The 16,122-nt window shown below is 64.3% G+C and overlaps 1 protein-coding gene across 2 annotated transcripts in view; it reads right to left on the minus strand.

The window, feature by feature from the left end:
- Nucleotides 1-16,122, minus strand: part of CACNA1H (calcium voltage-gated channel subunit alpha1 H) — a 60,052-nt gene that overhangs the window by 22,913 nt on the left and 21,017 nt on the right. For both annotated transcript variants that reach the window (XM_078075009.1, XM_078075008.1), the window contains exons 2-4: nucleotides 1,787-1,898; nucleotides 1,547-1,680; nucleotides 1,005-1,102 (exon numbers count right to left, since the gene is read on the minus strand). In XM_078075009.1, coding sequence (XP_077931135.1) covers nucleotides 1,005-1,102; nucleotides 1,547-1,680; nucleotides 1,787-1,898 — 344 coding nt within the window. The remainder of the gene's footprint in view (nucleotides 1-1,004; nucleotides 1,103-1,546; nucleotides 1,681-1,786; nucleotides 1,899-16,122) is intronic.

Genomic DNA, 16,122 nt, shown 5'->3' on the forward strand with positions numbered 1-16,122 from the left:
GCAGACCGTCTGTGTGGTGGGCACCAGGCACAGCTGGGAGCCGCACACATCACCTCACCTCACACAGCCTCTCTGGGTACCACTAACATCTGGCTGTTACAGTGGGAAAACGGAGGCTCAGAGAGGCTAACTTCCCCGGACTCACAAGGCATCTGAGCGCCGTCTGACCCCTGAGCATAGAGCCAGGTGGGCAGGTGGAAAAAAGGCCCAGGGGTCCCACAGCACAGCACACCTCCATGACCCCAGCCCTTTGGTGGAGCGGACAGGCCCGGGGAAGGACGTACCTGTCCCTAAGGGTGTGCAACTTCTTAGGGGAAGCTGTGGGACCTGCCCTGACTGCCCAGGCCTGGGTGCTGAGGACACCAGGACTCGGGCCCAGTGGCTGGAAAAGCTGTGTACATGGTATTGACCGTGGTACGTGCAGACCCGTGCACACATGTGTATGCACCCCTTACACGGTGTACCACGGACACTGCCCTCCTGCCTGGGAGAAGTAACAGCAGTGAATACTCGTAAGATGGAAAAAATCCCAAACCATCCCCTTGTGTGAGAACAGGCCGCTTTCCAAACAAGCAGCCACTTGACTTTCCGGAAGCTTCTCTAGGCTTCCCGGAAGCACCAGATCCCTCTGGCAGAGTTAGGGCCTGAGGTTCGCCCCGCATGTGCCAGACAATGAAACTACCAGGGCCCGTGCAGCCCCCGGTGTTACCCCAAATGTGCAGATGGGGAGTCTGAGGTTCACTCAGCAGCACGGTGGGGAGCCCAGACCCCACGCAGCCTGCCTATCACATCCCAACCTGGTCCAGGTTTGCCGTGTCCTCTCCAGACAAGAAGTGGCCAATCCTCAGGGACCCATGGTGAGCAGCAGACTTGCCTCCCCTCCCCCAGGGCTGGGGAGTCCAGGAGCAGACAATGTAGGCTTCCTGTGCCCCAGGGGACCCTGGAGAGCTCTCAGTAAGGGCCGGCAGGACACGCAGCCCTGTCCCAGGGGAGGGGTCACTCACTGGGCACACGGTTGATGGCGCGCAGGGGCCGTAGCACGCGCACCGTCCGGATGGCCGAGAGGCTCACGTTGTGTCCATCCAGCGAGTATTCCATCATGCTGGGGGAGCGGCAGAGGGACAGGGAAGCTCAAGGGGTGGGCAGGGCCCCGGGGGCAGGGGTGAGCACCACCTTTCTCCAGGGCACCTTGCCAGCCGAGGCCGGTAGGCCTGGTCCTGGAGCTGTGCACCGAGCCTCCCTGGGGCCCCTCACCACTCACAGACCATCTGTGTCCGTCCTGCCACCCCTACTGCTGTGGGGTAGTGTCCTGTTCCCTGGCAGAGGCCGCACTGGCCCCCCAACCCCCAGCCGCCTCCCAACATCGGCCCCACCAGACCCCTGCAGAGTGCACCCCCATCCCTCTTCCTGGTGGGACCCCAGGGCAGCCAGATCCCGGGGCAGCCAGCGGGGCCCGAGGGGGGCAGGGCTCCCAGCCAGGCTTGGTCAGGCACCGATGCCACTGGGTCTCCTGCACCAGCTGGCTCTGTTGGCCAGGGGTTCATACCCCGCCATGACGATGAAAAAATCCAGCCTGTTCCACGTGTCCCCCAGGTAGCACTTCTGCCCAAAGAGGCCCAGGGCGATCATCTTGATGATCATCTCCACCGCGAAGAAGGCAAAGATGAAGTCGTCGAAGGCCTGGAGGGAGGCGGGGCCTGAGAGCCAGTCCTGCCAGCTGGTCACCCCGAGGCTGGCCATGGCCAGTGGGCTGTGCCCCCCGCCCTCCGGATGCCCCTGGGCCCACCTCCAGGATGCTGCAGCGCTCCGACTGGCACTCGACGTCCTCACAGGGCCGGAACATGCCCAGGGTCACGCAGTTGAGCATGATGACCAGCATGCTGACGTGCTCGAACCACGTGGGGCAAGCGGCCGAGTTAAGGATCAATGCCGGAGGCTGCGACACGGCCACAGGGGAGCAGCACGGGGAGCGGGGCCCTGGGACCCACCCCCAGCACCCCGTCAGCTGGGCCTTGAGAGGCAGAGCCGCGACCCTGGCCACTGTGTGCAGCACCAGCACACCCCCACGTGGGCCCCTGGACAGGGGCCGGAGAACAGGCTCCCCACAACACTGGTGCCCCAGCTCAGGCCGGACACTCGGGGAGCCATCTCACAGGCTCTGTCCAGCCTGGGCCCCAACACGTGCTGTGGATGCACACACACCGTGAGGCTGTGCCCGCGCTAACCCCCACGTGACTCCAGCAGACCAAGGGTGCCCCGACCACAGCTACTGGGACGAGGAACGAGAGCTTTCTATCAGCTCGGCAGCTGGGCGTGGGGGACCTGCAGCCCTCCTGAGCACCTGGACCAACGGGGACCCAGCAGGACACCTCCTCGCCGCCCTGCCCCACCCCCGGCCCCCCGGTCCCGGAGCAGAAGCTGCCCAAGTGACCGGCCCCGTCCAGGAGTCTCCGGCTAGCGAGTGGGCGTCCAGGTGGGGTGGGAGCCTCGGGAGCCGGCTCAGCAGGGCGTGCCGCATCCTCACACACTCCGCACCCGGGCCACCCTGCAGGCTCCCCGGTGTGGGGACCACAGCCCACCTGTGACCTCCCGGACATGCTGGGAGCAGCCACCAGGTGGCGCTGGGGCTCCATGCAGGCTGCATGGTGGCCTGGCCCAGGGCGGCGGTCTCTGGGAAGGGGTGCACCCCGCGCCCCCACCCCAGTTAGTTCGCTAGGGACTGGGGAAGCCCTCTGCTGGGCTGGCTGGGTCAGGCATGAAGAAGAGCCGGGCTGCGTGGGGCAGCTAGGCTCCATGCAGACCCTGTGGATGCAGACGGGTACCCCTGGTGGCCGGGAGGGCTTGGGGGCATTCTGTGCACCCCACACGCCATCCCCACGTCAGGGTCTGCAAGCAGCCCCCGCCCCACAACAGGGGCGGGGGCAGGGCCAACAGCGCACAGTACAGCGTGGCACCAGGCCAGCACCATCATTATGTGACCGCCCAGAGCGCCGTAATTACAGTTAATGGGCTCGGTGGTAACAAGGCCTGGGCCGGGTCTGGCTGCAGGGAACAGAAGCCAGCTTCCCACTAAAGCAGCACCCGGCCCCCAGCCCCACCTGGGGGGGCCTGGCATACGTGCTTGCTCAGGTGCTGGGCCGGGACCAGGCCATCCCCGTGGGGTGGGGGTGGGGGGCCACAGTGCCGTGGCTGACAGCTGCACCTATGTGCACCAGCAAGGCTCCATCAGGGCGTCTTGGGGACCCCCTGCACAGACCCGGTCCCAGGCTGTGTCACGGGGGGCTCAGGCTGCACTGCTTTCCTGGCCTCCTGACCCTTTGTCCCTTAACTGCTGCAGTCACACCTCTGAGGAGGGACGTCTGTGCGTGTCACAGCAGGTGGGATGCTCCCAGTTAAACAGAATGGGTCAGCAGACCTGCCTGCAAGGAGACGAACCCCCCCATACCCCCCACATCCCTACGAGGCCCGGCAGGAGAGCAGGAGGCCCCGGGTGGGCAACAGGAGGGCAGGCGACGGTCGGACGGTGTGAGGGAGTGCATCCCAACCCTGACCCAGGTAGACGCAGGTGCACGCTCCCCCCCCGACCCCCCGCCCTGGGAGGCAGCGCACACCAGCCTGGGCCCCCAGGGTGTGCACCCACCCAGTGAGGGTGTGGGGGCTGTCTGCCCCTTTTGAACCTGTCCCAACATGCCGAGCTCTCCCTGTACCCTGAGTGCTCCCCCCTCCCACTCCTGCAGACATCCTGCCCCAGCAGTAGGGTTTCCAGACCAGTCGAGCCCTGGCCCCCCAGCTTCTCCTGTCCGCCAGTACCATTCACCCACACCTGGGACTCTTGTCTCTCTAGCCCATGGCCTGATTTCTCCCCCGCCTGTGCCCAAGCTCATTCACATCGCCCAGACCAGGGAGAGTGACCTCAACTACCAGGTGCCCTCCACCATTAGGTGATGGATACTCATGCCTTCCCTGTACCTAGCCCGGAAGAAGCCTACCAGCTACTCTCAAGCCCCTAACCAACACTGCTACCCCCGCCCCCAACACACACAGTACTTCAAGATATCTAGCCACACCGTGGTGTGGCCCTGGAGCAGAGGGCCAGGTGGGGATGAAAGGGGCAGGTAAAGGCATCTTCTGGTCTGGGGATTCTTGCAGGGGACCTGCCCCGGACCCCAGAGCTGGTGTCAAAGCTGAGGACCTCTGTCCTCAACAGTGATCCTGGGCTGTGAGGCCAGTGAGTCTGGATTCAGGCCAGGATCCATGAGACTATTCAGATCAGGGGCTAGGAGGGGCTAGGAGGGGCCCTCACTCCGAGGACAAGCCATAAACTAGGCCCCAAGCAACTGGAAAAGACAGCCCTGCTTAAGAGTCCCTGAGCTGGGGTCCTACCTCTACATCTTCCCAAACTGCTGACAAGCAAAGCCCACCCACCAACCGTGGCTTCCTCCTGACTCTGCTGGTCCTATGGGCCCTGGCCTGCCTGCCCCACCGATGAGGCATGCCTGGCAGGCTCAGGACCCCAAGGGGCAGAAGGCTGAGTGCCCAGCAGGTTCATCCAAGAAGTGGGGACACTACTGGGGTGGCTGGGACAACCAAACCGGGCACCTAGAAAGTTCTCCATCCATCCCCAAGGACCTCGCCCCTTTCGGGTTACCATCCTAATGGTACAGCCTCTGCCTCTCTCCCTCCACCACCCCAGACACACACCTGGGAGTGAAAAGACCCTAGGGTCCTGCACCCGAGCCCCAAGATCTTGCCTTGGTCTGTGTAAAGATGTCATATGTATACGCGGTTCTCCCGAGACACCCCAAGAACTACCCTGCACCTCCTGTCCTGGGTAGGGGCTCCACTGGCCCTTCAGATGGCCAGGAGGCTCCCCAGAGACAGGGGCAGCCGGCCCAGGGGTCACAGGGCTGGAGCGGCCCCCTGCACGCGCAAGGCCAGCCCCCTCCCCCGTCACACCTTAGTGGGCAGCTGAGGACAAGCAGGGCCAGCCGGTTCCTCATCCAGAGCCCAGTAACTTAATTACACAGATGGATTTTCTGGGTTTTAATTAAAAATCCTTTAGGTTTTGAACCAACTTCTACAAATTAGAGTCAATTTCCACCATGGGTCCAAGGAAGCCAAGGTGATGTGCAGTCTGGAGGCAGTGGCCATACCGGCACAGGGAGGGGGCTGTGGCGCTGCCCAGGGCCCGAGTCCAACGCTGAGTGACGTGGTCTCTGCCACAGGACCACAGAGCCCCGGGAGGCTCTGTCCGGCCACAAGCCCCCTGACCCACATCCTTTGACTACCCTGGCCCCAGCCCATCCAGCTCCAGGAACCTCCCAGGGCCTGGGCTGGGCCTGCACCACCCAGGCTGGTGGGGGGGATGCTCATAAATGAGAGACGGGGTCCCAGAGCCTCTCTCAGCACTGGGAGCAAAGATCCTGTCTGTTGGGGGACCTCTCAAGTACCATGCGCACCCTGCGGGCCCCACCCTTCCAGCATATTGCCCCCAGCCTGGCCTGATGCCAGTCTTTCCCACCACCTCCCTCCCCTTCAGGTCTTTCCGGGACCAGTGGGGTAGCAGGTGCCGAGCCAGCACTGCACCACCTTCCCACTCGTGCAGTGGCGCCCATGGCCAGGCCTCCCCCAGTGGGGTGGAGGAGGGCCCCAGTCCTGTCTTGTCGCTCTCAGTGCCAGATTCACGGCCTCTCAGACCAGGGCTCCAATGCACCCCACACGCAGACACCCCAAGGCCAGGCCCAGCGGGTGAGGAGGTGGATTCGAGGGGCAGTGCCAGGTGACCGCTGTCCGTGGTGCTGAAGACGGCCTGCCCCAGACACCCACAGAGGGCTGGGTAGGAGGCTCTGGACGGGGCCTGCTGAGCAGCCTGGGGGTGCTGCTCACGTTGACCCAGGCTTTACTGGACACCACCCATCGATCCACCCTTTCTCATTCTGACTCCCAGCTGGTTAAGCAGAGCACACCGCCTGAGGCTTCGAAGATGGCGCTGGCCTGAGAGCACCATCTCTCCCCTGTCCCTGGCTGTGGGCAGTGGATGGGGACAGCCTGGAAGTGGGGGTGACCGCAGCAGGCACGGTCATCTCTGCACGAAGATGCCACTGGTTGGGAAGTGTGAGGCTGCTGGGACCGGGCCCGGAAGCCAGAAGGGGCTCATGACCACTCAGCCCACGTTTTGGGGGCTGCTGGTCCCTCACCAGCAGCTGTGCCAACAGGGGACCCTGACACTCTATGAGGGTCCCCACAGAGGCCTGTATGGCACAGGACAGTGTGACCCGAAGGGTGGTCCTAGACCTCTGAGCCAAATCCTCATCGTTGCACGCAGGTCCCCACGGCCACCCAGTCCTGCTGGCTCAGGGCCCCCAGACCTGTGGAGTGAGCCATTTCTCCCCCTGCCCAGCTCGGAGCCAGGGGACGAGCCTGACCCCTGACAGTACCACTACCCACCCCTCACCCTGAGCCTCAGTTTCCCCAGCTGCACGATGGGAGTGATGGCGGTTATCTTTCAGGTGCTGAGGGAAGCATCCAGCAGGCTCCATGTCCCCTGTCCCCTCCCTCATCCTGGCAAGGCCACTTCAGCTCCCCTGGCTGGCCGCGGACACGGAGGGAGGGGACATCGTGTTTTTGCCAGGGGGGCACAGCTGGGCGAGCTGGACACCCCTCGCTGAGAGACGCAGACCGGTGGGGGACACGGAGGCTGGAAGGCTGCGGCGGGGTGGCCACGAGGCAGGCTTCGTGGGGACTGGGCCCTGACCCCCCAGGCTGGGCTCCCTGAGGGGCCATCGTGAGATCACATGGAGAGAGCTGCAAAGCTCTGTCTCTGGAAGATGAGAAAGCCCCAAGCAGGCCAGCCCCGCCTGCCGCCCCCCAGGGCAATCTGCTCCGCCAGCTAAGCTCCATTAGACCAAATCCACAACAGCTTGGCGTGAGTGTCCCTGCGCCCGGGAAGGCGGCGGGGAATGGGCAGTGGGAAGAAGGGGGCGCAGGGTGGGGTGGCCCAAACACTCGGGCTGGCATCGGTCTCCTCTTCCTCATGTCTCGGCCCAGGTCAGGCCAGCAGCCTCCCCCACCTCCCTGCCGTCCGCTCTGTACCACGGCAGCCCCCCACCAGGATCTCCTGACTCGGACATGGCTGGGAGGCAGCCCTGGGCCATCCTGATCCACGGGCCATCCTGATCCACTGCCCATCGGGAATACTGAGCCCAGACCCCCACACTGGGCCCTCGGGGACCAGCCTCTGACTTCGAAGGGGCTTGCAGTCTGTGGTGTGGATGAGGGGCCCCGATAGGCAGGGGAGGTGTAGGGATGAGCTCAGCCAGTCCACGGGCTCCACATGCACGCGCACCTGCCCCCAGACGCACGGTGGCCCACTGATGCCCGGCACTCTGCACCAAGCGCCCCCCTCTGTCCCCACATGGACAGCTGGTGGGCAAACCCTTCCCTGCCCTGGGGGAGGTGGTACAGGGCCCTTCCCTGCTACTGTGCACACAGGCCTGCTGCCCCCGCCCTGGCCCCCCAGCCTTCATCCTCTTGAGCATCCAACCTTGCTTTTGCAGTTTGATCAAGGAGAAAAGCTTATGTTTATTCATGGGGTAAAAAGCCCATCCCGCAGAAGAAAACAATCCCGGGCCACTCATGAGAAAACGTCTACGGTACCCACACAGCTGAGCGGGCGGCTGGAGACAGAACCGCTCTGGGGCCGGAAGAAACACCCCACACGGACCCAGCCGGCCACATGGGGGCCCAGTGGGCAGCATGGGAGACCCCCAGACCCGGCCCACCTCGCAGAGCACAGTGCAGCCTTCCCCAACCCTGGCCCCTCTGGGCCCCTCTGTCCGCACGAGCGCTGGGACAAGGACAGTGCCGGGGAGCTGGGGAGGCCGCCCAGGGGTGCGTGCGGCCAGGCTAGTGAGCCAGGAAGCACTGCCGGCGACCACGGACGACTGAACGCCCCAGTGTCTCTACGGGCGTGACGCTGCGGTGGAGGCGCCGAGATTAGCAGAAACCCATGCTGGGTGGACGGAGGGGAACACAGCAGCGGCGGAGACCGTTCACGAAGAGCGCTCCCGTGCAGAGGCTCACTTCCCTAGGACTCGGCTGGACGTACATGCACCAAGAGGCACATGGAGTTCTGGGAGAAGCCCTTGTCGGGGGAGCCACGGCCCGGGGCGGGGAGTTGGCGAGATGGGGCAAGGCTGTCCCTGCCTCTGCCCTCTGGGCCTCCCGAGACGCGTGTGACGGCAAGTGAGGCATCTCGAAGCCCAGGCCCAAGTAGTCCGCGTGGGCTGTCAGAGCGGGGGAGGCCTGGGGAAGGGTCCCCGTCCACCAGGGCACACACTCGGCCCCTTGCTCATGGTGGCGGGAGTCTAGGGGCCTTCTGCTCCTCGCCCAGCTGGTGAGCCCACCCCCCGAGGTTGCCACAGCAACACGCTTGTGACAGCCTCCTCCCGGCCCAGCATCTGACACGAAGCAGTTTTTATTGGAGATGCACACCATTAATGACACGGCTTCTCCCGGACCAGCCTTGGCGCGGGACCTGCCCCTCTGCACCATCGGGGACCTACCAGGCCCCCGTGAGCACCTCCAGGGAGCCCTCAAGGGCGGCACACAGGACAGACAACGTCTGAGCCAGGCAGCAGGGCCCCCGTGGATGGCTCCCGGCAGCTCCCGCCCGGAGGCAGGTCCCACAACTCCTCCAACTGTCCCCACCCCCAAGCACACCCAGAAGTGCAAACGGGTCCTTGGACACACACACACACACTCGTGTTCCCAGCCGCAGGGCTCGAGACAGCCAAAAGGCGGAAACCACCCCAATGTCCACGAATGCACAAAAACACCGGGTCCAGCCGTGCGATACCGCTCAGTCATATCACGCCCACACCGCTACGACACGGCTAAACCTTGAAAATGGGACGCTCGCTAGGAAGCCAGGCGCACAAGAACAGGGATTGTAAGATTCTGTGTCTGTGAAGCAGAACAAACACGGACAGACCGGGGAGCAGGGGCTGCCAGGGGCTGGGGAGTGACAGCTAATGGGGACAGGTTCCCTTTGGGGTGATGGAATGTTCTGGAACTAGGGAGGGCTGGAGGTTGCGGTGCGCTGTGAATGCACTCAACTCCCCAAGATTGCTACACTTCAAGACGGTGAATTTTAGAGCGTGTGCATGTCACCTCAGTAACAATCTGCGTGTCTGAGGCTTTTCTTTCCAACCGCTCCATCCTGCTGGAGTTCCAAACCCATCACTGCTGTCACTCACTCACAGGGCGGAGACTCAGACCCAGCGCCAGCGTGGGTGTGGTGGGGGCCCCCTCCTGGCTCCCCTGCCTCAAAACACCCCTGCAGGGCACAGCCACCCCCCGACTCGGGGCAGACATGCTCCCCAGCACTCCCGAGTCCTCCTGGTGGCCCTCCACCGTGGGTCTGGCTGCCCACGGGGAGGGCGTCTGAGGACGCCTCCCAGAGCTCCCCGTGGCTGGGGTGACGGGATCAGGGTGTAAGAGGCGGCTGGGGCTGGGGCGGCAGCAGACTCCCACCAGGCAGCGGCTGAGCCTGGCCACCGGGGAGCCTTTGAAGGCAGAGTAGCAGCTGCAGGCCGGGTGCTACGGCAGCGCTGCTCGGCATCCACCCTGCACTGTGAGCCAGCTTAACCCCCGTGACCCGCAAACCGGGCCTGGCCCTGCGGGGGCACCCCTGGTCCTGGCAGGGTCCAGGGCTCCAGCCCCACACCGCAGGCCTCAGGAGGTCCACACCTGAGGACTGCCAACAATGCCCCAAGCCTAAGGACACCTGGGCCCCGGCAGGGGTCCGCTCCCTGGTGTCGGGGACCCTGCTCTCGTGGCAGCCTGGTCTCCTGAGGCTGACTCCATCCCTGGAGCATGGAGGCCCCCTTGGGCAGAAGGCGTGGAGCGGAGACCTTTGTGGATCCTGCCCCATTTCCCGGCCGCCTTAAGGTCCCCTGAGGTCTTCACACTTCGGCCCCAGCCTGGGGGTCGGGCACAGCCCCCAAGGACAGATGTACCTTCCCTTGTTACTGGGGACAATTATAAACATTCCTGCTTACTTAACTAGTGATGTAATTGATTAAGGCTTCCACTGTAGCGACAGGGCCCAGCCCAGGGTGGGACGTTCATGTGCAGATCAGGGGCCTGGGGGCAGTGGGACGGTCATCTGACGCAGGTGTGTATGCACCTGCACACCTGCCCTCACACCTGGTCCCCGGGGAGCAGCTCAACATTGCTGGGGCCCGGATGCTTCTGCTGCAGTCGCTCCAACCCACAGCCCCAGCCAGCTGGTGTCAGGACCACAGACTGATGAGGTGAGCGAGGACACAAGCACGGCCGAGGTGAGTGGTGGAGGGAGTCCCACGGCAGCAGTGCCGGGTCCACGGGGGCCTCTGTGAGGAGTGGGAGCCTGCCACTCCAGATCACGATGGAAGGAAGTTTCTTTCCTTCCTGAGGTTGTTGCCACGATGACCAGCTGCTGAAAAGGTGAGGAGGGGTCTGGGAGGTGGACCGCCCCCCCAGCTCACACCCTCCAACAATCCCACAGCTCAGCCCAGACCCTGGTCTCCAGCCCCCCACCCCTGGGGCCACCACCACAGGGCTTTATCTGGGGGAGGGGGGTGCAGTCCAGAAGATCCTGTCAGTGTCTGGGAAGAAGGGCAGGACGGGAGTGGGGTCCGGAGGGCCAGGGGTCCCCGCCAGGTGCGACTGCAGGCAGACTGTTAGGAATCAAAGGCTTTCTCGGCCTCTCCCCACCACACACGTTGGCTCTGCACAGGGAAGGGCCTTGGTCCCCCGTGGCCAGCTCCCATTCATCCCCACCTGGGGGACACAGGACCGCTGCCCCCAGGGGGCCGCCCACCTGTCAAGAACTCCCTGGACAGGACCTGCCACAGCCCCTGTGGGGTGCAGCAGGACCCCGTCCCCTCCCCACTCTGACACAGGGCCAGCTTCTGTGCCCAGTCTGTGCCCCACGGCCTCTCCAGAACGGTGCCCTCTGCTCCAGCCTGCCCCTGCCTCCCCTCTGGCCAGACTCTTGCTGCAGGGAGCCCTTCTCCCCAACTCTGTCCCCATCCCTGTCCCCCCACCCACAGCCTAGGCCTGCGTGACTCATGCTCACTCGGCTCCGGCCGGGGTGGGGAGCCGGGATTGCTGGCCAAACATGGAGCTGTTTGTTCTCAGCCAGTGGCTCAGGGTCACACGGGGGGGGGGGGGGGGGGGGAGTTCAAGGGGGCTGGGCTGTTCCTGGGAGAGCACCTCCCCTGGGAAGCTGAGAAGCTGCAAGCCCACTCCCCACGTGGGGACACCCCCCGCTGCCAGAATATTCTTCCTCTGTTCTGAGAGCTGCTCCCTGTGCTGGTGGCCCTGGAGACTTCCAGAGCTATGCCTGGGGGCTCCCTAGGCAGCGAGCTCCGACCCCAACCTATGAGGAACCTGCTCCCCAGACCCCCGGGCACCACTGCGTCCCACCAGCAGAGCCCAGCGCCTGGGTATGTTGTTCTCAGTGGCTCGTGGCACAGAGGCCCCTCCTCCCTGCATGATTTCTGAGCTAATCCGGGCATGGCACTGTCCTGGGCCTGGTGGCACCCCCGCCCACCTGCCACAGGAGGGAGGGGGTACAGAGGGTGGACCCCGGCACCAGTGTGAGCCTAGGCATGTCTGGGCGCATGTGTGCCCACTCGTGTGCGGACTCCTCGTCCCTTGTGCCGTGCACGCCGCATACACGCATCTGAGCGGGACCATGTGCACATGCAACCACAGACATGTGCTTACGCTCAGTTTTGAGGTGGCTCGACCTGAGAGGAGCGGGGCCCGTGGCTGGCGTTTCTCCAGAAGGAAGAGCCCCCCCCCCAACCACCCCGGACAAAATTAAACACTCATCCACACATCACGGAGCCCGAGCACAAGCCCACAGCTCCCTCTAATTGCACACCATTTTAAAGACCATGCTAATTAGGAAGAGTGCTAATGTCTCCGCTTAACTCTTAATAAAGAGCTTGATTTGGGATTTTTTTTCAAGGCATAATTGAGTGGAAAAGCACCCCATCTCCACCTCCAATCACCATACCTGCAGGGAGCCCGCCTGTGCCGGCCACGGACCCTCATGGAGACCCTGCCAGCCACTTGGTGGCGGCATGCGCAAGTGCCTTGGGGGCCCCTGACCACCCCCCGCAGGGGGGATTTTCCTGTCTGAACGTGGAGCTAGCCCCCCGCCCAGTTTCTTTCCCATAGCTCAAGCTCTCCTGACAGAGCCCCAGGTCACAGCCCTGGCCGGGTTCCTGCTGGAGCAGCTGATGCCTTACAATGCCCTAAGACCTGGCCTCCCCTTCAGGCTGGCTTTGTCCTGGAGACAGAAGGCGGGAGGGGCCGGCCTTGCCAGGGGAGGCCACCTCCCCAGTGACTCTCCTCTGCAGAGCCCCCAGACCCTGGAAGGGAAAGGCGTGGGCAGAGGGCACAGAGCCAGGAGGGCCCCTGCGGGAGATGACAGACCGCCCGTGGGGACAGGCCTTCGGGGCTGGCTCTGGGCAGGAATTCTCCGGGCCAGAAATAGCCGCCTCAGCGCCACTGCACAGCTGCCCGAGGCCTGAATTAGCGACCCCGGGGGACTGGACGCTCCCTCCATGGGAACTCGGCCCGGAGAACAAGGTCTGCTCCACCCCCCCACCGGCAGGCTGCCCGAGACCATGGCCCCAGAGTCTGCAGGAAGCTGAAGGAGGCTCCCTCCTGCGAGAGAACCAGGCCAGAACACCTGGCACAGCCCCCAGCACCGTCTGGCCCCATGGCTAGGAGCCCATGGCTGGGGCCTGAGCTCCCCAGCTCTGCCCCCGGAGCACGGGACCCATGGTGGCCCACTCCCCCATGGTCCTCACACACCGGGACTCGCAGTGACCGTGGTGGGAACACGCACCACGTGCAGACACACAGCTCTGCATACGTGCGAGCCTGGCTCACCCCACGTGGAGGCAAAGGGGCCCCGCAGCAGGGCTGTCCCCACACCCTCCCCCGCACACCAGCTGGCCCCTCCCTGGAAATCCCAGCCTCCCCACAAGCGTCGCCTGGCAACTGGGTATTAAGAAAGGAGGACGGGCCTTGTGGCCACACCTGCCCACCTGCTCTCGCATGGCACATGGGGGCACCCCAGCCCGAGGGCCAGCCAGAGCCTCCTGCTGGGAGGAGGGTCCCCAAACCTCCCAGCTGAGGTCAGGGACCCACAAGTCCAAGCCCCACCCACACACATGACAGACACCCACAGGGCACCTTCCCAAACTTGCTGGTGGTCAAGAATCCCCAGGGTGTTGGGGGATTGGACAGCCAGCTGGGGGCCCACAGGGCAGGGTGCCCTGACCACCCCGGCAGGCGTAGGAAGTAGCCTGCCAGCAGAGGGCTGAACCCCTGCCAGCCTCGGGGGCAATGCACCCTCCACAGCCTGCTGCCCGCTCTGTAATTCACCCACCACCACCACTGGGCACTGCTATCCCGCCAGGACCCCGATGCAGCGGCGGTCCCACCAGATGGGGCCTGCCCTCCTGCAGGCTGCGAGCTGCTGGTCAGGGGCCCTGGAGCTGCCCCGACGAGCACACTTGAGCAAAGCCCAAGGCTGGGTGGTGGAGGCCCCACCACTGGGGGCAGCATCTAGAACCTTCTGTTCTTTTTTTTTTTTTTTTTTTTTTAAGATTTTATTCATTTATTCATGAGAGACAGAGAGAGAGAGGCAGAGGGAGAAGCAGGCTCCCCGCGGAGCAGGAAGCCCAATGCGGGACTCGATCCCAGGACCCTGGGATCATGACCTGAGCCGAAGGCAGACGCTTAACCGACTGAGCCACCCAGGCATCCCCAACATCTAGAACCTTCTGGATGAGTCCCGGGCACTGGGGGCTCCCCAGAGCAGCTCCAGCCCTCACTGGCTCCCGAGGGATGAACACCAGATAGATGCTGGACATGGGGGCCCCATGGGGCCAACGTCCTGTGACCAGCACCAGGTCTCCCGCGGTGATAATCCCCCCACTCCCCGTAGGAATCCCCCCGGAGCGGGGCAGAAGCTGAGGCTGACCGCAGGAGCAAGAACTCGAGCGGGACGCCCACCGACCAGAGATGCAGGCGGGGCTGTCTTCCGCTCTGAGAAGGGACAGCCGAGGACCCTCGCGGGGGGGTCTTGTGGGGAAGGGAACACAGGACTTTCGGCTGTCCATGCTGGGGCTGGGGGAGGCGACAGCACGTGCCCCCACACAGATGCTCCCCTGCAGGCCGGCAGGTGCCCCACACTGACCCCTAGAAGCTCCAGAGGCCCCAGCTCTGGATTCGGATCCTGCCTCAGCTTTGTTCTTCCTCCCTGCGAGGCTGCCGTCCGTCCGGACCCGCAGGCCATCTGGACCTGCCTGTGAGGCAGCTGGAGGAGCCCCTGGAAAGGCTCTGGAGCCCACGGATTCCGACGCCCCTGTTTTATGGATGGACACAGGAAGCCCCAGGAGAAGCAAGCTCCTGCCTGTACAGTACGTTCAAGCCCCGCTGGGCACCTCTTCCAGCCCCTAGAGAACCCCCTGCACCCGAGCAGACCCCCACCTGTGCCGCTGAGCCCAGGCCCCCTCGGGAAGGCCTGGGGAGCCCCCCTCACGCCCCACAGGGAGCTGCCTCCCCCAGGCCCCCTCCCCCACCACCCACTCAGGACCCCAGAGGCCCTCTGGCCCCACCCACAGGTTATTAATAGCGGTGACATTTTGAAAAGGATGGCCCAGAACCTCAGATCGCCGGCTTCAACTTGAAACCAGCAGGACTGAGCTCAGCACCCCGGTGCTCCTGTCCACAGTGCCTCCAGGGCACCCGGGGCCCCAGCTGGGCCCAGCCCAACACCTGGCCCTGACATTTACACACGGCTGCCACGGCCAGTGTCCTCCGAGCGCCCACCCAAAGCTCAGGGCCAACGTCCTGTGAGCGCAGCACAACGGACAGAACACAGCACAGTTCTGACCGTGGCTCAAGGTCACCCGCGTTCGTCTTCAGTACGAGAGTCATGTTCTGGCCTGGGCTGAGGCGGAGGCAGGACACGCTCATTTGAGGAATCCTGGGTTCAGGATGCAGAGTCCCCAGTGCCCGGCCTGAGGACATTTTGGCCCCTGCGCCCAGGCCATGGGCACCTTCCCTGCTCAGCCACCAGTAATGGGCCATTCCCTCCCAGCCCTCCCTGCCACGGGCTGAACTGTGTCCCCCCAAATTCCCATGTAGGCACCCTAACCCCCAGGACCTCAGACTGTGACTCATTTGGAAATGGGTCTTTAAAGAGGCGATTTGGGTAAACTGAGGTCAGTAGGATGGGTCCCAATCCCATCCAACTGGTGTCCTCACAAGAAGAGGAACTCAGGACACAGACACACGGGGACGACCACATGAGGAGGAGATGGCCGTCCGCACGCCCAGCAGAGGTCTTGAAGGAGCCAGCCCCGGCCATGCCTGGACCTCGGCCTTGCGGCCTCCAGACCTAGGAGGAACACACACGCTCCGGTGTGTTTGTTACAAAAGCCATGGACAGACAATACAGCCCCCAGGGGCCATCACCCCCTGGGGGAGGTGTGGCCCTGACACCCCATCCCCACCGAGCTCCAGATATTGGGGTGAAGAGACGCTGGGGGAGGCAGTGGGGGTCCTGCTGCCCAGACAGACAGATGGCCAGGACGCTTTGGTCCCTGACCCTCTGAATGCTTCCCAGACACAGGCTTGGCCCTGTCTGTCCCGAGGGGAGGCCGCCCCAGTGGCAGCGGGTTTTGCCGTGTTGGGCGTGGTACAAAGAGCCCCCCCCACCCCCCATCGGGGGCCACGGACCCAACGGCTTGGGTTGTGCCCACAGGGGCAGGCTCCCCGTGCTGCCTGACAGCAGGGTGGCTGGCCGCCAACCCTGTGGGGACAGGCCCCCGAGACCCCAGCCCAGCAGGCTGCACGCACGGCCAGGCCCTCAGAGCTTCCAGGAGTCACCGGCGTAGGAGGCAGGGATAGGGGCTGCTTCTTCCCATGGGCCAGGCCGGGGTGGTTCTGAAACGTCGGCGGCCGTGCTTGGCCCCCAGCAAGGGAGGCCCACGTTCCCACGGGGGACACCAGCTCCCAGCCAGACACTAACCAGAGTTCTGTGCA

This window comes from Halichoerus grypus, chromosome 6 (genome assembly GCF_964656455.1).
Source record: "Halichoerus grypus chromosome 6, mHalGry1.hap1.1, whole genome shotgun sequence".
NCBI classification, from domain to species: domain Eukaryota; kingdom Metazoa; phylum Chordata; class Mammalia; order Carnivora; family Phocidae; genus Halichoerus; species Halichoerus grypus.